General features: G+C 67.3%; 1 protein-coding gene across 9 annotated transcripts in view; it reads left to right on the forward strand.

The window, feature by feature from the left end:
• Positions 1-21332, forward strand: part of RXRA (retinoid X receptor alpha) — a 95567-nt gene that overhangs the window by 57206 nt on the left and 17029 nt on the right. For all 9 annotated transcript variants that reach the window (XM_047829134.1, XM_047829138.1, XM_047829136.1 and 6 more), the window contains exons 2-4: positions 10706-10971; positions 16227-16377; positions 16707-16886. In XM_047829134.1, the coding sequence (XP_047685090.1) occupies positions 10706-10971; positions 16227-16377; positions 16707-16886 (597 nt within the window). The remainder of the gene's footprint in view (positions 1-10705; positions 10972-16226; positions 16378-16706; positions 16887-21332) is intronic.

Consider the following 21332-nt stretch of genomic DNA (forward strand, 5'->3'; position numbering starts at 1 on the left):
CAAGGACAGTAACAAACGGTGGAAACATACTTTCCCCAGATTCCCTCCCCCACATTGACGCTGGCCTTGGCCACCCCCTGGGGGTTGCTCGTGACACCCAGAGAAGTGGACATTGGTGAGCCCGAGGGGGCCAGGAAGGGGCACGGGGGCAGCGAGTGTGTGGGTGGAGGCCCCGGCCCCGCGGGGCGAGCAGGCAGGAGCACTGGGCAGCCACGGGGCTTCCCCGGGGCTCCAGGATGGGCCGGGGGCTTTGGGATTTGGGGGCTGTATAATGGGGAGCCATGGTAGGTTCTAGCAGTGATGGTGGACCATGACCATCCTGCCAGGTGATCAGCGGCGGGGGTGGCCATGGGGACACCGTGCCGAGGTGGCCGCGGCCAGGTCTCTGTACCAGGGGGACTGGTGGGCGTTTGCCGGGGGCAGTGCTGTGCAGATGGAGGTCGTGACCATCCAGAGCCCAGGAGGAAGCCCTCCTGGGCCGTCTGTCAGTCTCTTTATCCCCGCTTCTGCCTGGGGACCCTGTGGGCTGGACGCTCCTGTGGGTGCTCCCTGTAGCCCTGTCCTGGGTGCTTGGGAACAGATACCGCCTGTCCCTCTCCATGGCCTCACCCCCCCCCCCCCCCTTCCCCAGGTACGGCAGGAGTCGGCGTCCTGGGGGCGTGGTTGGATTGTGAGGACAGGGCAGAGGTTCTGGGGTCAGCCGGGCCTGGCCCTGTGCTCGCACGGCCACCTCGGGGCCTCTGTGTCCCCCCTCCCTGCTCTTGCTGGGGGCCCAGAGGAGAAAGTAGTGGGCGGAGCCTGGCACACAGCGGGTCCCCGGCAGATCTCAGCTTGGGAGCCCAGCCCAGCCCAGCCCATGGGCCTCGCAGGCCCCGAGGGGCTCACAGGTCAGCCTGTGCTGGTCCCAGAGCAGCTCCTGCATGGAAGCTTCTTGCCCAGAGCAGAGAAGAGCTGGCAGGGTTTTCAGCAGGGGTGGGGCGGGGGTGGTGTGCCAGGGTGACCTTTGAAGAGGCTGCCCTGGCCTTGTAGGGCCCGGTGGGTGGGGAGCGGGGGTTGGGCTGCTGTGCTGTCCAGGTGAGCACCCACAGAGGCCCTCGCCTGCGGAGGGAGGTGCCCCTGCTCTAGCTGAGATGGGGAAGCCCCTGCTCCAGCGGGCAGACGACAGGTTCTCGGTCTGTGTCACTGGTGAGGCCCTGTCTCCGGTCTGCAGGGCCCCGCCAGGCGGGCCCCCGCACGCGACTGACACCGGCCGGGAGCCGCTGGCTGAGTCGGTGTGGCGTGGGTGAGCCTCTGCCGAGGGGAGCGTGGCCAGGGCTCACAGCACGTGGCAGTGGGGGTCATGGGAAGCCCTCCGGGAACTCCTTGGGAGCTGAGCAGACGCCCTCTTCCCCGGGGACCCCTGGCCTGGCCCCGCCCCACCCACCGTGCGGCCCCGGGCTCTGAGCATTCGTGCCCACGGCCGTGAAACGGTGGTGCTCCTGGGCAGAGGGGGGACGTGGGAGTGTCTCCAGGTGCGACCAGCCCACCCCAGGCCCAGAGGAGTTTCACCCGGAGCATCTCCTCTCCCTGGCCCTTCCGGAAAGCTCTGACCTGCCCGGCCACCTGCCTGGGGGCCCCCACACTCCACCACAGGCGGGTGGGGTGTGGGCAGGCTCAGCCCTGGTGTCTGCAGATGTGTTCCAGGGCCCGACGGGGATGCACGTGAGAGTGAGAACAAACAGCTGTCGGGGGCAGGACGCACAGGCGTGTTCCCCGACAGAGCAGGGCCTCTGCGCCAGCCAGGGCAACGTGGCTCAAAATGAAACAAGAATCATTTCTTTTCCTGTTGAGAAGAAACTGGTTCAACCAGCCCGCAGACTCGGGGCCCTCTCTCCCCCGCAAGCTCTCCTGCCGCAGGCGGGGTTTCACCAGGAATCCCCCCTTCCCACCCACCTTCCTCCACAGTCTGGGCAGCACCCCACAGGTGCTGGGGACAGTGGAGGGGACAGCCTGGAGGGGAGGCCGTGGCGCTCAGGAGCCCTCGCCTGGCCTCGGAGAGGTGAGCGCGCTTCCCGCTCCCTGCGCTCTGTCCCCACAGTGGGCGTCGCTGCTGGGCCCCAGGTTCTGTGCCTGTGGCTCAGTGCCCCGCCGCCCCGCTGGCCGTGGGGGGTCTTCGTGAGGGCGAAGGGTCCTGGCCAGCGGCTCTGGCTCTGGCTCGGGAGGAGCCTCTCCCACCGAGCCCTCCCCCTGCCCGCTGGACGAGAGCTCCCGTGATCAGACGGGGTGTGTGGGGCCGGTGTGCTGTCGAGTCCTGCTTAGACTCGCCCTCTGCGATACGGGGGTGTCTTCGGGGAGACTTCACAGCCCTCTGCGGGGCCGCGGGGCAGGCTCGCGTGCGTGGGGATCTCTGATTTGCAGCGGCCGGGGTGCCGGCTGCAGGCTCATCAGGGCAGGCTGCCGGTTCCTCCGCATTCCTCTCGTCCCCCCTGTTTCTGTCCCTGCACCTCCTCCCCCGGCATTCCAGCAGGTCTGGGGGCGTCCACGGCTGCTGCTTCTTGGCCCGTCTGGCAGGCTGTCCAGCAGGCAGCATGTGTTAGACTGCCAAGCGGGGCCGTGGCCTGGATGTCTGGCCGCAGCGTGGGGAGGTCTGCCTGCTGCGCCCGGGGACGCGGGCCCGGCCAGCCTGCTGGGGGTCTCTGGCCACAGGGCTGGAAACCAGCTCTGTGTACTGTCTGGGGCTCCTTGGCATCTTTCTGGGAGCATTGCACTGATGATTGGGGCCCTTTCCTGGCTCCCCCTGCAGTGCTGGCCGGGGTTGCTGGGCTGGTGGGTAGCCCCATCGGCGAGGCCACCCGCAGCCTTGTTGCCCCCTCGACCGTCTCTGGGGTGGAGGGATGTGGGCACCTCTTGGTGAGATCAGATGCCTTGGAGCCCCTCAAGATTTGGGGGCCCTAGGTGGTGGCTGTGTGGCTTGCACTCGGGGGCCAGGCATCTTTGAGGTTTCTGCCTGTTGGATGGATGGATGGATGGATGGATGGATGGATGGAGGAACGGCACTGGGGACAGGAGGCTGCCCGAGCCCTCGGGATGGGACTTCCGTCCCACAGCCACTGACCTGACGCCGCCGGTCCTGACCACTGCCCCTCCGAGTCCCTAGGCCTCCGCAGACCACGTGTCTGCTGGTGCTCAGCGCCCCCCTGCCCATTGCCCGTGGTCACGTGGCTTCTGGAAACACTGGCCCTGCCCTGAGTCCTAGGAGGCTCTGGAGTCTCGGGGAAGAGGGAAGGGAAGGTGGGGAGTTGGCGTTTCCTGAGCCGCCTTTGGGGCTGTCTGTGCGACAGGTCCTGGTACCTGCTACCTTGAAGCTGTGAGCGGCCCGTGGGGCCTTCTCCGTCGCACCTGGGCACACAAGGGTGGCCGGGCGAGGATGGGGCTGGGCCAGACAGGCAGGGCTCCGGCGGGGGCGCGGCCCCGCCGTGCTCCTGGCGTCGTGTGTCCCTAAGCTGCGAAGACTTCGGGCTGTGTGCCGCTCCAGAACTCCCCGCCCTCTCTGCTCCGTGGTGGTCTGAGCGGTGCCTCCCTAGGTTGGGTGTGCAGCTCGTCCTCAGGTACCCCAGATAGTGCTCGCCGCGGGCCTCCATCAGAGCACTGCCAGCCTGGGGGGGGGGGTGATGACACCCCCTGCTGCCAGAATGAGGGGAAGGGGTGCAGGTGCATTTGGTTGGCTGGGCCTGGTGTGGCCCCGGCCGGCAGCCTCTGGCAAAGACCCCGGCGGGAGTGCCCCGGGGCACTGGTGCTGTCCTCAGCTCTTTCTCCAGCACCTCCCGGGCCCAGGCACTGGCTGGCTGCTCGCGGGGAGCCCCTCCTGGCCGCCCCCTGCCTCCCGGCCGTGCTGCTCCCTTCCTCCACGGTGGCTGGACTCCAGCCACACCTGCTGCCCCCCGGGCCCAGCTGCGATACCCCTTCCGTACGAGGTGGCTGGGCGAGGGCGGCCACGCCACTCTTCTTCCCCTGCCCCTCACCAGCCCTGGCCTGCTCAGTATGGCCAGCAGAACCCCAAAACCCCATCCCTTTCGCCGCTTGCGGCAAAACCCACTTAGCATCAGTCTCTCTGGGCTTTAGGCTTTCATGCATGCCGTGGGGCAGGACAGGGGTTTGCTTAGGTGGTGAGGTTGATGGTGATGATGGTGATGGTGGTGATGTTGACGGTGATGGTGTAGACGTATCCGTCGTCGAGTGCTCAGTGGATATCAGCACAGACGTTGTGTTACCCTGGGCTTTGTTACAGAGAGCGGTTTCCCCTGTTAGACCCTTTGGGCCTTCCTGGGGTCTTTCTCCATGAGGCGCGTCGCAGGGAGTGTTCCATCTACCCTGGGAGTTTGAAGTTGGTCAGGGCTGAGGGCTTTAGGTTGGTGTCTCCTCATTGGGACCCAGAAGTCCCAGCGCCTGTGTTACTGTTTCTTGTTCTCACACCCTGGGATGCCAGGGAGTTCCTCGGGAGAGCAGCCTGTCTGGGGCCCTACAGTCCTACTCTCGGCCTTTGTATCTGTTTCCCCTGGGGGTCCAGACGTGTGAGCAGCCATGCTCTGTGCCATACACCCTCCTGTGAGGGGCTTTGATTCGCAGCCCCTCGCTTTTCCGTGCGTCCCACACTCCTACTCTCAGCCTCTGATCACATCCCGGGGGCCAGGATATGAGTTCAAGGAAGGAGAGCCCAGCTGCGTGGCTCCTTCTGGGGTGGGGAAAGGAGCCGAGCCCCTGGTTTGCCTGATGTGGGTGGGGGTCAGGGGCCTTAAAGACAGGTTTGGCGTCTCTGAGTTCTTGAGGCCTTGTGCTCAGCTGGGCCCCAAGGCCCTGACCTGGCCCAGCCCACCTGGCATCACTCTGAGGGGAGGACACCTGAGGCTCTCAGGGGAGCCCCTGACTCTTTCCGAGTCTCGGGCAGAGCCTCTGCCTATTAGGTCCGTGGTGGCTGCTCATTCTGGGGCCAACACAAGGCCGTGGGGCCGGCAGGGTCAAGATGTCCGTCCCTTGGCCTTCGGTGTCCACCCTGCCTGCCCCCTCTCCACCCCTCCCCTCCTGGGTCCCCCGGCATCCCTGTCTGTTGCAGAGGGCGGGGTGGGGTCGTGCCAGGAAATAGGACTTTGGAGAGGCCAGCTGGTGGTCTCCATGGGACCCATGGAGGTGAAGTCCCTGTTGGGTGCCCAGGGACCAAAACCCTTAGAGCCGTTTCCTGTGGGCACATGGGGGCAGGGTGAAGGAATGCACGTCTTGGCTTGCTGTCCCCGTCCTCTCCCTCCCTCTCTTTTCTGGGGTCTGGGTGGATCTGGACCACCCCGGACCCTGTGTAGAGCTGGGCAGGTCCACGTTCTGGCCCCCTTGGGTCCGTGTGCTCGCTGAGCCCGGCAGAGAGAGACCCCCGAAGCTGCCTGCCTGGCACATTCACCACCCTGCTCGAGGCCCCCGGGCTTGGGGCAGGACAGAGACCCTCATGCTCGAGGCCCCCGGGCTTGGGGCAGGACAGAGGCAGGCTGGGGTTTCTCCTCACCTCTGTAAAGGCCCAGCTCACCTGTGTCCTCCTTAGCAGGGGCTGAGACTTGGGGCTGGGACCACTGGTTTGGGAGAGGGCAGAGTGACCCCAGAGGAGCTGAAATTTCAGCCTGAGCCACCTGAGCCGTAAGCTGACACTGGGCCAGGAGGTCGTGGGTGGGCCAGGCTCCCCGGGAGCCGGAGGTGACAGGCCCCTGGGTCCCAGCCCACCCTCTGCAGGGTGGGAAGCAGGCACGGACGGGGCACAGGGGCCACCACGGTAGCTGCTGCCTTGGGTGCACTCTGTTGGCAGAAGGGGAAACAGGCCAGGGGCCCTGAGTCCCGGCAGCGGTCGGCTCTCCCTGCGGCTGGGGCCTCCGCATGTCAGGGGCCATCTGCCCAGCTGGCCCCAGCTCCTGAAGGCCCCTCGCCCCGTGGGGCCAGCGGGAGCTTCCCCTCTCCCCCTCCTTGTGTTCCAGCCACTCGCAGCTTCCCCCAAACCCAGACGCGCCGCGGTCCTCACCGCGTCCCCACCAGGCCGCCACTTCTCCCTCCCCTGGCGGCCTCGGGGAAGCAGTCCTTCCGGAAGGTGGGGGCTGTAGGTGGGTGTCTTGGGACGCTCCTGAGGGCCTGCCAGCTCCTCGATGTGGGGTTTCGGTTCCGGGGGGGGGGGGTCCCCGGGCAGGGGCGCAGCGTTGCAGGGGTGAGGGGAGCTTGTGCTCAGAAGTGTTCTTGTTCTTACAACGTTCTTCCTCTACGTTTGTGCTCCTCTTCCTCCTGGGCACCTTCGCTCCGGCCCCCACGCCAGCCTTCTTGCCCCTCCCCGAAGTGGGACCCCTCCCCAGGCTCCCTCACTTGGACCTCCTGTCCCTCCCTCCCCACTCTGTGCTTCCTGTGTGGCCCGCCCAGTGTCCTCCTCCTTCCCATTGGACACGCGGCCCCAGCCCGTGGCCTGCTTGGACCCTGCCCCGATCGGTCCTGCCAAGAAGGGCCTTGGAGGAGCCCCAGCTCCCCTTTCTAAGAGTCAGGGGTTCCCTGGCTGTCTGGGGGAGGTGGAGCCCCCGGGGCGCGCCCCCACCCCACCGCGGTGAGGCTGGCATTTCCTGCCTCCTCCCCGCCTCCCTCCTGCCATGCAGCCACCGGAAAGGAGGCGGTGGGGCTTCCCCAGCTTCCTGCCGTGGGGTCCCGAGGGCGGGGGGGGGGGGGGGCGGGGGGGGGGGGGGGGGCGGGGGGTCCTGGCGGGACCCCATGCGGCTGTGGAATTTTGGAGAGTGGAGATGTCTCTTCCCTCTCCCCAAGGGACCTCGGGCCACCTGTTCCTGAGTTGTGGCAGTGGTTTCTGCTTGTAAGCAGCCACGACCGAGAGCCCACCGCCCCAAGAAGCGGCCCCTGCCGTTGTCGGTCCCCAGGAGACCGTTCTCGGCTTCAAACTTTATTAAGCATAGCTCTTAACCCCCAGGCTCTGGGGCTCAGGGAGGTTCTGGGCGCCTGCTCTGGGGCTGAGAGCCCAGGGCTTCCCACCTCTGCCCGTGGCTCTGAGGCTGCCCTCCAGGTATTTGTGTGTGAGATGCAGTTTTGTGGCCTCAAGTATGTTTTGTGCTAAAGGAGAGATCCGTCCACCACCTCTTCCGTGCAGCCTTCCTGGACTGAATCTGGCAGCCCGTCCAGGTCTCTTTGCCTGTGTGGGGGCTGCTGGGCCTCCTGTCCGTTTGGACAGAGGCCCGTCTCGTGGAGGTCCCTATGAGCTCCGAGTCCCACTGATGCCTCATCGTCCCAAAGAGGGCATGGCAGCGGGGAGCGGTGGAAGGGGTGTGAGGTGCGGGGGTGCTGAGGGTGTGAGGCTCGGCGTTTGGGCGCCGCCCCTCCCCACACGCCCCCCTGCGCCCCCCTGGCCAGGGAGGGCCGGGTGTCAGCTGGCTCCCCCGTGTCTGAGCTTGATGTCCTGCAGCCCCGCCCCCCCCCCACCCCCAGCCCCACTGAGCGAGGATCAGATAAGTGTGTGGCGATCAGCCAGTGACAAGGCCCCAGCAAGTCCAAAGTATGACTTTTAAAGAATAAGGCCTTATCGCCGCCTCTGCTTATCAGCGGGTAGGGGCGGATGGCAGCGGTGGGGCCTGCACCCACGTGGAAGGGGGTGGGCAGGGCCTCTGCGAGCCGAGGATGTTTGGGCATTTTTTTTGCCTTTTCTTTCTAATGTTCCCCTTCCTGGCCAGAGTGTCTCTCTCCAGAAGACTCCAGAAAACACACCCAGCCCATTGTCACCCAGGCTCCGGGAAAGTGTCTTCTGTGGATGTTCTGTGTAAACAGGAAGCACCCAGAGTGGGGGCCTGGGAGCAGCAGGGGTCCCGGGGAGGCGGGCTGGGGCGGGGGTGGGGTCCTGGGACCCAGCAGCCCCAGGGGCTCACGGCAGGGTGGGCGATTGCTGGACACTGAGCACGCAGCCTCGGGCCGGGCGGGCAGGGTGCCTGCTGCAGAGGCTCGAGGGGGGTGCTCCTTCCCCCATGGGCTCCCCTCCTCCTGGTTCGCAGACTCGGGCTGGGTGCAGGCAATGCCTTGGGGGGCTGGGGAGCTTTGGGGTGCAGGCCGGCGGCTGGCAGTCAAACAGGCCTCCTCCCTCCCGGCCTCCCTCCCTGCCGCCCTCCCCCTTTCCGGCCAAGCTTTCTCCTGCCTCTCCCTCCCTTTCCTGGGGGGGAGCAGCAAACAAACAACCAACCAGCAGCTCGGGGGGCACCGGCCCCTGCAGCTGTGAGCCTTGGTGGCAGCAGAGGCCCCTCCCAGTGGCTGTGGCTACGGCTGCACCCGGCCCCTGGTGGAGAACAGCCGCAGAGAAACCCTGCGGGCCCTGCTCTGGTCAGGGCCCAAGGGCCCCCAGGAGTACCTGGCAGGGGGGGTGGAATCTAGGAGTGGCTTCTCTTGCTCGGCCCTGGAATCATGGTCTCCTTCCCACTTGTGGGAAGGAAGGTGGGCGGCTCCCCCAGGGATGCCGTCCTGAGGCGGGGAGCCCCAGACGCCCCTGGCTGAGTCGCCTCTCTCTCTGTGCTGCCCTGGGAGGCGTCCGCCAAGCCTGTTTTGCAGGGTCCATCTTGCTCCCCTTTTCCTGCCACCCAGAAGTCGGACAGGTGCTTCTCCAGACCGTGTGGAGGGGACAGCCCCGGTCCAGGCCGTGGCCACCTCCTGCGGAGCAGGCGTGCGGAGGGGGAAGCCGAGCCTCGGGCAGGGGTGAAGCCGACTGCAGGCCGGAGAGGCGGGCCACAGTGGGTCCCTGCTCGCCTGGTGCAGGGGCAGCTGCGGGTTTCTGGGCTCCTGTCTTTGGGCGGGCCCGCTGCCTTCTCTGTGCCTCAATATCCTCGGCTGTCACAAGTGGGTAGGCAGGGACGTGGGAGCTCCGTGAGGTTCAAGATCTGCAGCCGGGCCTGCGTCTGCTGTGCTCGACCGCCTGGCCTCTCCCTGCCTGTCCTCTCTCGTCAGCCCTGCCCCCCCACCGCAGGCTTCCCACGGGAGTTCCCGGGGTGCGGACCTGGGGCCCTTAAGGACTAGTAGGGCCGATCTGCAGTACCCATCCTTGCCAGCAGGTGCTGCTACCATCCGGCTCTGGAATTCTTCAGTTTGGGTTTTCAAGTTCAGCAAAGCAGTTGAGCCCCACTTTTGTGAACGGCTGGGATTTCGGACGGAGCGGACGAAGCTGCCCACTAGTGGAGTTGGACGGCGAGCAGCCGCAGGCGGGCTCGTCCACCCCCGACTCTACTGTGGGACTCTGGTTCCACGGAGCGGGAAGTGCCCAGCGGGCAGGGGGCTGCGCGATGGGGGCAGGTATAGGCTCGCAGAGGAGGGCGTCTGGCAGAGTGGCAGAGCCTGCTGCGTTCCTGCCGGAGCCGCCCACCGTGCCCTTCGGGCTGATCCCCCCCTCCCCCCAGCGTCTCCAGGGACAAGTTCATAAATCCCTGCATGAGGGTCTCGGCTGGAGTCACGAGTGCCAGGCTCCGACTCTGCCAGTTGGCAGCTTTGTCCTGAAGTGTGACGGTGCATGCCCCCCCCCCCCCGAGACCGTTTGCACAGGGAACATTCAGGACACAGCCACTGCAAGGTTGGCGGAGGCGGGTTTTCCACGGGGCCGTCGAGGGGTGCAGCCCCCTGACCTGGGGTGCATGTGGACAGAGGCCACGCCATCGTGTCTGTGGTCCCGCTCAACCTGGCGGAAGCGCCTGTGGTCACTGCAGGCTGGAGCGAGAAGGGCCGAGGGAACATTTTGCCAACGGGAAGGCTGAGGCCCAGAGGGGGCCCCCGCTTGCCCGGGGTGGGGGGGGGAGGTGGAGTCCACTGGCCTCTGCCGCCCTCGGCTGGTTCCTGATGGAATGCTGGAGTGTTCGGCCCTGTGGGCAGCGTTCGCCACCTGAGAGCCTCCCTCTGGGGAGGTTTCTTCCTGCTGAGCCCCCAGGCTGGGGTGCGGAGGCCTAATTAGCGCTTGCGGGGCTTTGAAATCCCTGAGATGAAAGTCTGTGTGTGGGAGGTCCCGGCCCCTCCCCACAGCCTCCGTGGGCTGCTCGGCTCTGAGCACCGGCCCTCTCTGGAGCGCGCTGATTTGGGGCACACAGGAAGTGCGCATCTATCTGGGGTTCGTGGGTCAGAGGGCCACGGCTGCTGGGGCGCCTCCTGGTACCAGAGCCGCCGGGCCCTGGGCACTGTAAGAACACAGGCCCGGATGTGCCGTCTGTAAGACGGGGTGATAATAGTGCCTGCCGCAGGCCTCCCACCTCCTCCCTTGCGTTAATCTACACTGAGGACACGGGCTGGTTTCTGCCACGGCGTGGGCACCCTGAGGCGTTGGTCTCGTCCTCTGTGCCGTTGTTCCCACACCTTTACCTCAGCCCCTTGAGCATATGGGCAAGGGGACTGGCAGCTCGTGGTGACCAGGCATCCCAGGCGGACAGGCAGCCTTCCTGTCTCCCTGCCTGTCCGGTGTCTGCCCCCCCCCCCCCCCCGGCCCAGCCTGAGCCCCAGCACCAGGGCCACCTCAGAGGGGGAGCTTCCGGCACCCTGGCCCGGCCGGACCTCGTGTTGGGGGGAATTTGCGGCCCGAGCCGTTACGATCGCCATGGGGGTGCTGGGGCCCGGCCTCGCCGCGGTCTCTGTGCCCTGCGGGGAGCAGGCGGGGCCGTGTGGGTTCCTGACCGCCCGCCTCTGGGTTCTTGTCTTGCAGATTTCTCCACCCAGGTGAACTCCTCTTCCCTCAACTCCCCCACGGGGCGTGGCTCCATGGCCGCCCCCTCGCTGCACCCCTCTCTGGGGCCTGGCATCGGCTCCTCGCTCGGCTCCCCCGGCCAGCTGCACTCGCCCATCAGCACCCTGAGCCCGCCCATCAACGGCATGGGCCCACCGTTCTCGGTCATCAGCTCCCCCATGGGCCCCCACTCCATGTCAGTGCCCACCACGCCCACCCTGGGCTTCGGCACCAGCAGCCCCCAGGTAAGTGCAGAGGCGGGCCCTGTCCTGCGGACCCTCAGGGGGTCCTCTCCCCCCCTTTATGTCTGGGAAGCCGAGCCTCAGAGTGAGCGGTGGCTTCGGCCTGAGTTTGAGCCGGGTCTGGCTGACTCCCCGGCCCTCGACTCTCCGAGGTCATCAGCCGGCCTCCCCGCTGCTGATCGTTTACGCCAATGTGCCCCCCCCCCCCCCCCCCCGCAGGGGGCTCCCTTGCTCCCCTGACTCGGAGCTCTGTAGGGCAGGGCGCCGCCTTCCTCAGCATTCACAGCCACCCACCCCCCTGAGCCCCTGTCCCTTCTCGGCCCTTCCCTCCTGGCCGCCGCGCATGCCCACAGCTGGTGGTTCCGGCGCCCCGGGCCCAGAGCCCCGGGTGGCGTGTCCAGTCTCTGTGCCGATGTGCCCTCCTCAGGCCGGGCCCCAGGCCCCACGGTGGCCTCAGCTCATCTGTCAGGGCTCAGTGGGATTTTCCACGGGCATGGGTTTGGAACAGTCTGGCTTTCAGGGTTGTCTCTGAATCAGGAAGGAAGTGGTGCCTGGCAGGGCCTGGCTCGGTCTGGTTCTTGCCGTGGGGACCGTGGGGGCCCAGTCCACCCTCCCCTGGGCACCTGTCGTCCAAACCCCTGCAGAGCTGTCCGGAGCTCTTCTGGAGATCCCTGGGTGGTGACGGGTCCCCGGGGCCCAGCGGGGTATCCTCTCTCCCAGCTCTGTGCGGTTCCTGCTGGGTTTCTTGCTGGGTGGCCAGAGGGCCTGCCTGAATCCCAGCGGGACCTCCCTCTCTCTGGGGCTCGAGCCGTCCTTCCTGAAATAGGTCCGAGTCCAAGGCTGGGTTTGGCCATTCTTGCCCTGAGATGACAGCCCCGTGGTGGAGAGCCTTGGGGCACATCTCCACGGAGCCTCAGGACAGCCTCCTGGGGAGAGACCTGGGCGCAGGCTTCCCTGCCCAGAGCCACACATGCCCTCGTGACAGCCACATCCCATGGGCTCCCAAGCCCCTGCCTGCGGGGCAGTCCCCTTTGCTGCTGGCCCCGGGGTACCACCGAGCTGGAGCCAGCCCACTGCCCCTCTCGCTGGGCCTCCAGAGCTGGCCTTGGGGGGAGAATCTTGCTGGCTTTTCCAGAGTGACCTTGTCAACCTTTTGTGGCTGGGGGACGGGAGCAAAAGAGCTGGGGTCTCAGGGGTCAGTGCAGAGCTCCCGTGTTCCTCTCGCGTCACCTGGTCCCCGGAGCAGGCAGGAGGCCTGAGGTGCTGGCCTGAGGGAGGCTCGGCTGCTTTGCTGGGCCTGGCCAGGTTATTTTTAGCACAGCCGCCCCACCCCCATTCTTGCTGGCTGCACAGCGAGCCGGGGGGCAGATGAAGACTGAGCTTGCACCTGCCCCCCTGGGGACCGCGACAGAGGCAGGCACCTGCTGGCCCTCAGCCCCATGAGGCTCCTCGCTGGTCGTAGGCCCACCACCTGCCCTGGACACCCTGAGGGCTCGTGTTCAGCAGGAGCCTGGGCGTCGCAGTGGTGTTCCCCGGACCTTGGGGTCACCTGCCACTTGCCACTGTTTGCCCGTCTGGGAGCGGGGGCGGGGTAGTACTGGGGAGCGAGGGTTTGGGGGGCCACATCTGTCCTGTTCTCTCTTATTCTCGGCACCCAGCCAGGTTCCTGGCGCTTGGCGGTGCTGGTTGAACCCAGGTTGCGTGTGAGTGAGGGGCCCCAGGCCCCTTGAGGCTGATGAGGGGATCGGGGCAAGAGTCAGGCCTGGAAGAGGGTGTGGGGAGCAAGCCCGCTGTGCCCCAGATGGTCACTGCTGTCCTGTGGCCACCCATCCCACGTGTCCCTCTGTCCATCAGTCAGTCGCGCCACAGTGAGTTTTGCCACGGTCTGAGCCGCGCGCTCGGCCTCCCCCGTGGCTGCCCGTCCTGGCGAGGCCTCAGTTTCCCGGTAGCGCCTTCCCGGAGTGAGTGGAGCTTCTGGGCTTCAGCAGCTCATCCTGGAAACCTGGGGTTCCCCATATTCACGAAGAGTGTGGGTGGAGTTCAAAGGGGGGCATGCCCCACCCTCTGCCCCAAAACCACAACCGCGAAGTCATGGTTGGCGGAACCAGCGAGGTTCTCCGATTTCTGCTGCCGGAGAAGGGCTGGCGCCCTGCCGAGGGCTGCCTGCTTGAGTCCACGCAGCCCAGAAGGCCCGCCAGCGCCCCCGGTCTGCCTCGCTTCGCCCTCCCTGCCCAGAAATGGGTGCCTGGGTGTCCAGATCCCAGGCGCCGGCACCCGGGCTGCCCTGTGCCTCTTTCCTGGTCTGGGGGCTCAGCACAGGGCCTGGGAGCACCCCCACCGCGCCCCAGAGCCCTCTGGCCCCACCGGGCCTGCCGTGGGCACCACAGCATGTAGCCCTCGCCAGCCCAGCAGACCTTCCCTGGTGGGGGATCTGCTCAGGCCAGTGGGCCAGCTGGCACTGCCTGCTCTTTGTCGGCAGTCCCGTGGCCGTGAGGCCTCCAAAGACAGGGCATCCCCACGGTTTGCCCCTGCCCTGGGGGTCCTGTGAGGCAGGCGAGGCCAAGGGCCTGGTCCCGCGGCAGGAGGCCTGAGCCTCCACCCCCAGTTCTGGCCGCGGATGGCGGGGAAGCCTGCTGTTGGCTCGGGAGGAAGGGCGTGGCGGGTGCGGAAGAGAGGAGCCTCCAGAGGCGGCGGAGACCCTGGCGGGGTCCTGATGAGGCTGCTGGTTGTTTCAGCGAGTCCTGTAGGCTCCAGTGGGAACTGAAAAAAATGCCAAGGATATGAAAGGGGAAATGGGACTGGGCCCCGCCCTGGCCACCCACGTGGCCTCCAGGCCCTAGCCAGGGGCTGTTGGCACCGTGGATGGGGTGCAGGGGGGCGGGGGCACAGCTCCTCAAAGAATGGGGGGGCCAGCCCAAGGCGCATCAGCTTGGAGCTGGGAAGGGCGAAGTGTGACCCCTGACCCCGCACAGCCTGGCCCTGGTGGCCTTATGGACACCGTTTACTAGTTGAGGCAAAGGATCGATGTGGGTGGCCCCAGGCCTGTGGTGAGTGGGGGCTGCAGCCAGCCTCGTCTCCCCACGTGTGCAGGGTCTCCTAGGGCTCCCAGAGGCCTCTGGGCTGACTGCTGTGCCCCTGGGAAGCCTGAGGCCGGGAGGGCAGGGATGCCCCCGGCACATGGCCGACAGCCACGGCACTGACTGTCCTTCCCGCCTGGAGCTCCTTCCCACGTGGGGCCCGCCCAGCCTTCCTCACTGCGGTGGCCCTGCCTCAGTTTACCTAGGGCAGTCACCAGTTCTTAGGGCCTGCATGTACACGGGGGACAGGGCAGGTGGCCTGCCACCCACCCAGCACGGTGTGGGCAAGCATGAAAGAGGAAATGCCCAGGTTCCTCTCCCTGGTGCCCTCGAGTGGATCCAGCCACGTGGGGTCCTGGCCGGGCTCCCACAGGGGAAGGCTGCAGCGGGGGCAGGCCTCCTGCTCCCATGTCCTCAGTGACTCCCGCCTCGTCGGCCCCCTCTGCACCCATGTTGTGCCTTTCCTGAACGGCTCAGTGGCCCCTCTGCCTGGGACCCAGCCCGCGACGTCTCCCGGAGGCCGAGTGTGTGCAGCAAGCTGCCCCTGTGTCGGCTGAGTTTTCCTGACAGTGGCCCTCAGCTTGGCCCACGACGAACCTCAGGCTTGGAATGATTGAATGATTTCCCCAAAGTCACACAGTGGATGGAAGAGGACATAATCCAGGGGCCCCGCCGTAGGCCGTGCTGTCCCCACCACCCGCCTCCGCCCCGTCCCCACCGAGCCAGCGAGCTCTGCAGGGCTGCGCGGGGCTATGTGTCCCGTGTCGCTGGGCATGCGGGCATCGCCTTGGTGCCCACCGCCTGCTACCCAGAGGCCTGCCTGCCGGGCCCCTGACCTCCTGAGCCTCCACATCCGTATCTGGGAAGGGACGGGGGGTTTTCCACATGGCAGAGGCGAACGTGTGTGGTGCACCTGGGCACAGGAGCCCTCCGCAAACGGCCCCTTCTCTGTCCCCTTTCCTGTGGGAAATGCTCCCAGGCCTGGGGACGGTGCGCAGAGAGTGCCCTGGTGCCACTGGACAGGCCGCTCTGGTCCGTGGCGCCCTCTCACGTGATGGCCCCCAGGGGTTTCTCAGGAGCCCCCCCCCCCCAGGAATCCCGGGGGGGTGGGGTGGGGAGGGTGGTCAGTGCACTCAGAGTCACAGGGCTCCGGGCGGGGGAGGGGCCCAGAGCCACGGGGGCTGGAAGGACCCTCCCAGCCTCCCAGGCCGGCGTGGAAACAGGCATCGGGGGCCTTCTGCTTCGTGTGCTCGGAGCACCAAGTTCTCGCTGCCCCGTGAGAAAGCGGTGGAGGTCGGGGGCCGTGGGGAAGGAAGGAGGTGAGGTTCCCGCTGGCAGGAGGGGCCCGGGGCTACCCGGGGGCAGCCAGGCGCCTGCTGTCCTTCCCCAGAGACGCGCACACCGCCCGGTTTCCGCCTTTGTCAGGGGTTTGCAGAAGTGGGGGGCCGGGGGCCGCCGGGCCGGGGTCCTGGCGCCAGTGGAGACAGGCCAGCCCGTGGGCGCAGCGGGAAGCACCCCTGGGCCCTAGCGCTGCCAGGAGAGCTGGGGTGGATGCAGCGGAACCAAAACTGCTGTGTCATTGCAGCGGCAGCTGTTGCCAGGGCGACGGTGAGGTTCCCACGCTTCCTCCTGGGCAGCATCGGGCTGTCAGCCTCCGGGTGGGGCGGGGCGGGGGCGGGGCGCTATCTGTCCTGCTCTCCTTGGGTCACGTGATCCGAGCTTCCCCCCCACCCCCACCCCCCCCGCGGTGTGCTGCTGAGGTGGACCCCAGCTCCCTTTCCTTGCTGTGACCGGGCCTCAGCGCCCAGCTGCGGGTTGGGGGTCCCCAAAACAAAGTGCCTGCCTCACAGGGGAGGGGTGCGAGCTCACGCTGCCCTGTCCAGGGCTCGCTCAGTGATGGGAGGTGGGTGAGAGTCAGGGGGTGTAAGCAGGGCCCTGGGGGGGGGGGTGGTCCTCCTCTGAAGCCATGGGGGGGGGTCCCTGAGGGCAGGGCAGGGCTCAGCGGGGCTGGGCCCTGCCGCTCCTGTGCTGTGTGGCCTGTGGCTGGCTTCGCCCCTCTCTGAGCCTCGGTTTCCTCTCCGCAAGGTGGGGGGGGGGGTTCATTGGCGCCTTCCTGTGGTAGGGCTGGTGGGGGGATGCTGGCACGTGCCCCCCTGGACGCCCCCGGTTTTCCCTCCTCAGCTCAGCTCGCCCATGAACCCCGTCAGCAGCAGCGAGGACATCAAGCCCCCGCTGGGCCTCAATGGTGTCCTCAAAGTCCCGGCCCACCCCTCAGGGAACATGGCGTCCTTCACCAAGCACATCTGTGCCATCTGCGGGGACCGCTCCTCAGGTAGGCCGTCGTGGTTGCAGCGGGACCGCAGGACTCCCCCCACCGCCCCCCTGGGCAGGGCGCAGCGGTGCGGGGAGGCGGGCGGCCGGCCGGGTCCAAGAGGGGGCTGATCGGACCTTTCACGCCGGGCTGTCTGGTGTTTTCGCAGCAGTGCGATCGCGAGCAGGGGAGGCGGCAGGGGGGACGGCGGTGGGCAGGGCCTGGAGGCCTCCGTCGCGGGGGGGGGGGCGACGGCGAAGGTGGCGGCCTCGCGCCCCTGCACCCCGACCGCAGGGGTGGAGGAGGCCGCACGCGCCCGGGCGCCGCGCTCACGGCCCCGCTCCCCGCAGGCAAGCACTACGGGGTGTACAGCTGCGAGGGCTGCAAGGGCTTCTTCAAGCGGACGGTGCGCAAGGACCTGACCTACACCTGCCGGGACAACAAGGACTGTCTGATCGACAAGCGGCAACGCAACCGCTGCCAGTACTGCCGCTACCAGAAGTGCCTGGCCATGGGCATGAAGCGCGAAGGTAGGCCCGCCCGGCGCCGTCCCCGCGGCTCTTCCCACGGCCCCGCCCCGCGCACGGCCCCGCCCGCTGACGGGCGCTCGCTCCCTCCAGGGGCCAGCCCCGTGGCTCTCCCTGGACGCTGGGCCCGCCTGCTCTTCGCCGGGCGCCTGCTCTTCGCCGGGCGCCTGCTCTTCGCCAGGCTCTGGGCTTAGTGGGCTGCCCTGCCTTCAGGGACCCCCCCCACCATGGCCTCAGAGGAGGACCCCCCCCCTCCATCCTGCCCGGTGGCGGCTCTCAGCCCCGCGGGGGAACGCGATCAAAGCCTCTTCGGGTGCCAGTGGCCCAGGGCATGGGCTCTGGGACCGAGGCGACGGCCGAGGCTGCAGGTGCGAGATGGGGAGAGGGAGGGTCCTGAGGTCGTGTTGCGGCCGACTGGTAAAGGGACAGTCGGGGACGCCGTGGCAGGGACAGCGCTGATGAGGGGGCGGAGTGGAGCAGGGAGCCCCAGCCGCCACGGGGGTGCCGCTGAGCCCTGCTGCATGCGGGGGGGGGCCGCCCTGTGCCCCGCCTCCCCCTCCCTCGGACCTCCTTCAGCGGGCGTCTCCGCCTTGGATTCGGAGCCCGTTTTATTGACAACCGTTTGTTAGGGGCAGGGGGTCGGGGCAGGTAGGGAAGGCCACCTGAGGTCATTGAAATCGTCCAGTTGTTCAGCCAGACCTGGGTCTGAGCTCTTGACCCCAACTCGCGGTGCAACCTCTGCTCGGCCCCCCCAGCCGTCCGTGGGCTTCCGTTTCCCGGTCTGCAGGCTTGATGACTCCTGCATCCTGGGTCGCTGTTACGTCTGCCTCTGCGCTCAGTCTCGCAGCCGGCGCCTCACGGGGCTGGAGACGTGCTGCGTGGGGTCAGGGTGTGCGTCTGGGACCTCCTCGTGGGGCCTCCAGTGGGGCCTCACCACCTAGGACCGTCCCCTGGGGTGCCTGCGGCTCTCGTCTCATTTCCTGTTTTACCCCCCTCGTCCTTGTTAGGAAACTTGAGACCCCAGCCGGGCCAGGTGGTCCTGTGGGACTTCTTCCTCGAGGCCACGAGGGCAAGCGGGACGACGGGATGTCCTGCATCTGGCACTGCTTCCGGCCAGGGGGGCCTCGGGAGCTGCAGCGCTGAGCTGCAGGGGTGGCCGGGGCCTCGAGGAGTGTCTGCCCACCCACCCTTCCTCGGACAGGCAGAGGAGCTGAAGCCCAGAGGGTCCAGGGCTTGTCCGAGGCCACGTGCCAGGCGGGACCCAGGAGGCCCCTGGTGTGTCCGCGTTCCTTTACGCTATCCAGGGGGCCAGAGGAGGTGTGCACCCGGCCCTGGTTCCTCTGGGTGCCCTTTGTAATCAGGGAGGGTTGGCCGGGGTTGGCCCGTACAGCTGTGTTCCCGGGATGGGGACTTGGGGGGGGCAGGCACATGGTGGGTGGTGGATGAGTGTGTTCCCCGGGCATAGGGCACTGGCCAGATGGCCAGGTGCCAGTGGGCTGGGGGGGAGGCTCGGGCTCCCTTGAGGACACCCCAGCACAGAGCGAGCTCGGGTCAGCGCCCGAGACCACTCACTGGCCGAGCTCAGCACTCCTGGTGCCAGGCGCCACGCTGGGCACTGGGCACGCAGCAGCGAGCCGTGGGCATGCGTCCACTGCAAGGGATTGTCGCGTTACCAGGCGGGGCCCCCAGGTGTGCTCAGCGCTGGCAGGGGACACAGAGGAGGCGGTGACCCAGCTGCAGGCAGATGTCAGGCTGATGCCTTCAGAGCGCAAGGGTGTCGGGTAGACCGGGTGCCTAGCCGGAAGGGATGGCGTGTGCAGAGGCCGAGGGCATCAGCAGATACGGCATGCTGCAAGGCCTGGATGCCATTCCCGGCCCCAGAGAGTCACCCTCCGTGGGTCCCCGGGACTGTTTGCTAAATGAGGATCTCTCTCTAAGGCCCCCTCAGCCTGAGCGTCATCAGAGCCCAGCTGCCTGACCTCCCGAAGGTCTGGGAGAGAGTGGATGCTGCAGGGTCCCAGGGCTGGGGAAACCTGGTCTGACCCCCCTCCTGGCACCCACAGTGACTGGGTCTTGTGAGTGGCTGTTAGAAACAGCTGCTTCGTGCAGGGCCTCACTGGGCACAGGCCCCGTCTCCACACTCACTCTAGCCCCCTTGCCCGTGATGTGGGGATTCTGCCCTGACTTCACTCACAGAAAGACGGGCTGCAGGGGTGGGCACCTGGGGGGTCTCCGGGCCAGCACAGGCCGAATCCCGTCTGCAGCCGTTGGCTTGGTCCGGGGTGGCACCAGCCCGTTTGTCTCTCTCGCCTGATGGATAAATCTGGTGCTTTGGGCGCATTCCCGAGGCGGCGCACGGCCCTCGAGACCTGATTTATGGGCCGTTAGATAAATACCTGATCCCGTCAGGGCCCACCTCCCCTTTGCCTCATACTGGATTTATGAGTCACGAACGTGCGGTAAAAACCCTCCTCCAGGCTCTCTCGTGCCTCAGACGGCACTCTTACCCATGCTTTCCCGTGTGTAGCCCTGTGGCAGGGCCCAGGCCACAGCCTCACCCTTGGGAGGGGTGATCAGTGGCTGCAGTGTGGCTTTAGTGCTGGCCCTGCAGGGGGCTCCACAGTCTCCTAGGCCAAGAGGCCTGTGACTGGGGGCTGGGGACTGCCCCCCCCCCCCCCCGAACTGGTCCTGAAACAGCTTTTTTCCTGTCTGCTGCCCTGGGGACAAGGCTGCTGCAGCGGGACCGTGGGCCGTAGGGGAGCGTGTAGGATGTGAGGTGTTGGCTTCTAGGCTGGCCCGGGCTGCGGGGCCCGTCGGTGAGGCCCTCGATCACGCCTCTGTCACGGGTGAGGACCCAGGCGCGGGCCCAGGCAGCGCTGCCCTGTGCGGCACGGGAGGGCGCGGTCGGGGTGGGCACGGGTGGCGACCGCCCTGCCGCGTGCTGGCTGATGAGGGGCGCTGCAGGCAGGCAGATAGCATCTGTGTTGGGCAGTGCCGGGGCCTGCACGCACCTGCACCACCTGGGACTCGCTCCACGGCATTCCAGGGGGGGAAATGCCAGCCGTCCGCCAGGCTGAGCCCGGGCCTGTCTGCTGGAGCACGCGGGGGCAGGGCTCGGGGGGCCTGCTGGCGCTCCTGGTCCGATGGGGGGATCCGGCCCCCACCAGGGGTGGTGCTGTTCCAGGCTGGAGGGGTCGCCCCTCTGTATGCCTCTCTGCTTCCTTCTTCTTCCTCCAGGAAAGCCTCTCCCTGCTTCCTTCCTGCCTCCCTTTGCTTTCTGTGCTCCGTCTCCCAACCCAAAGACCGGGGTGCAGAGAGGGCAGTGCCGTGTGTGTGTGTGTGTGTGTGTGTGTGTGTGTGTGTGTGTGTGTGGTTGCTCTCGAGTACAGACTCCTTGACTGTCCTGGATTGAGTCCCGAAGGAAGGGGGGAACGTGTCCTCTGAGCTAGAGAGCCCCTCCGGCAAGACACCCCCTCTCTGGGTCTCAGTGGCCCCGGCTAAAGAAGGGGCGTTGGGCCAGGCCTGCCTGTCTCTGTGCTGGAAACAGAGGAGGCGGCGGGGCTGGGTACTGCTCCCATAGCCACCCCGTCCCCTGCCTGGCTTCCCGCCCAGCCCCCACGGCCCGCAGGGGTGCAGCGGACACGGCAGTGGGTCGGGGAGGCCCCCGTTCCCCAACCCCCATGTCAGCGTCTCCCTTGATGCCTGGGACCCCGCTCTTGTCCGGTGTGGAGCCCCCCTCCCAGGCGCATGTCTGGCGGCCCCCTCTCTGGTCTTCCCCGGGCGGTGGGGGGGGTGGGGCTCAGGCCCAGGGCGGGGGCGGGGGGTGGGGCAGGGAACGAGGCCCTGTGCTCACAGACGCCTCCCGCCTGAGGCTCCCCGGCGCTGGCATAACGTAAGTCAAACATGACTACGTCTAGAAGGTGACTGAGCTGGCAAAACATAAATCCCCGGGCTGTTCCCGCCTCCTCCGCCAGCTACAAATACAACCATAATATTTATAATGATGCCGCTCAGAGGTGCTGGCCCTCCACGGCTTCAAAGTACTTCACAAAGCATTGGCTAATTAATTCGCGCTGCCCCCGCCGAGGAGGCAGGTGCTGGGGACCCCCACCCGCCGCTGCCACCCCGGGCGCTGCCCCCACACTCGGGCCGCCCCGTCCGCCCGCCTGTGCAGTGGGAGGAAATCTGTGACCGGCGTGTGGGGAGCGTGGGAGCCGGAGGCGGGAGCGCCGCGCGGGGCCAGCCCGGGGCCGGGGCTGCGGTGCTCCCTCCGGGGCGGGGGGAAGCAGGGCCACACAGCTGGCAGGGGCAGGGCCACGGCGCCCGGAGCCACCCGCTGTCCTGTGAGCTCAGCCGTGCCCCCGTGCTGCTCTGGACCTGCGTCCCCAGCTGGAAGAACGAGGCAGTTGAGCCAAAGTGCATGCCTCTCGGCTGTGTGCTGGCCCTGAG

The sequence above is a fragment of the Prionailurus viverrinus genome, chromosome D4 (assembly GCF_022837055.1).
Source record: "Prionailurus viverrinus isolate Anna chromosome D4, UM_Priviv_1.0, whole genome shotgun sequence".
Lineage (NCBI taxonomy): Eukaryota > Metazoa > Chordata > Mammalia > Carnivora > Felidae > Prionailurus > Prionailurus viverrinus.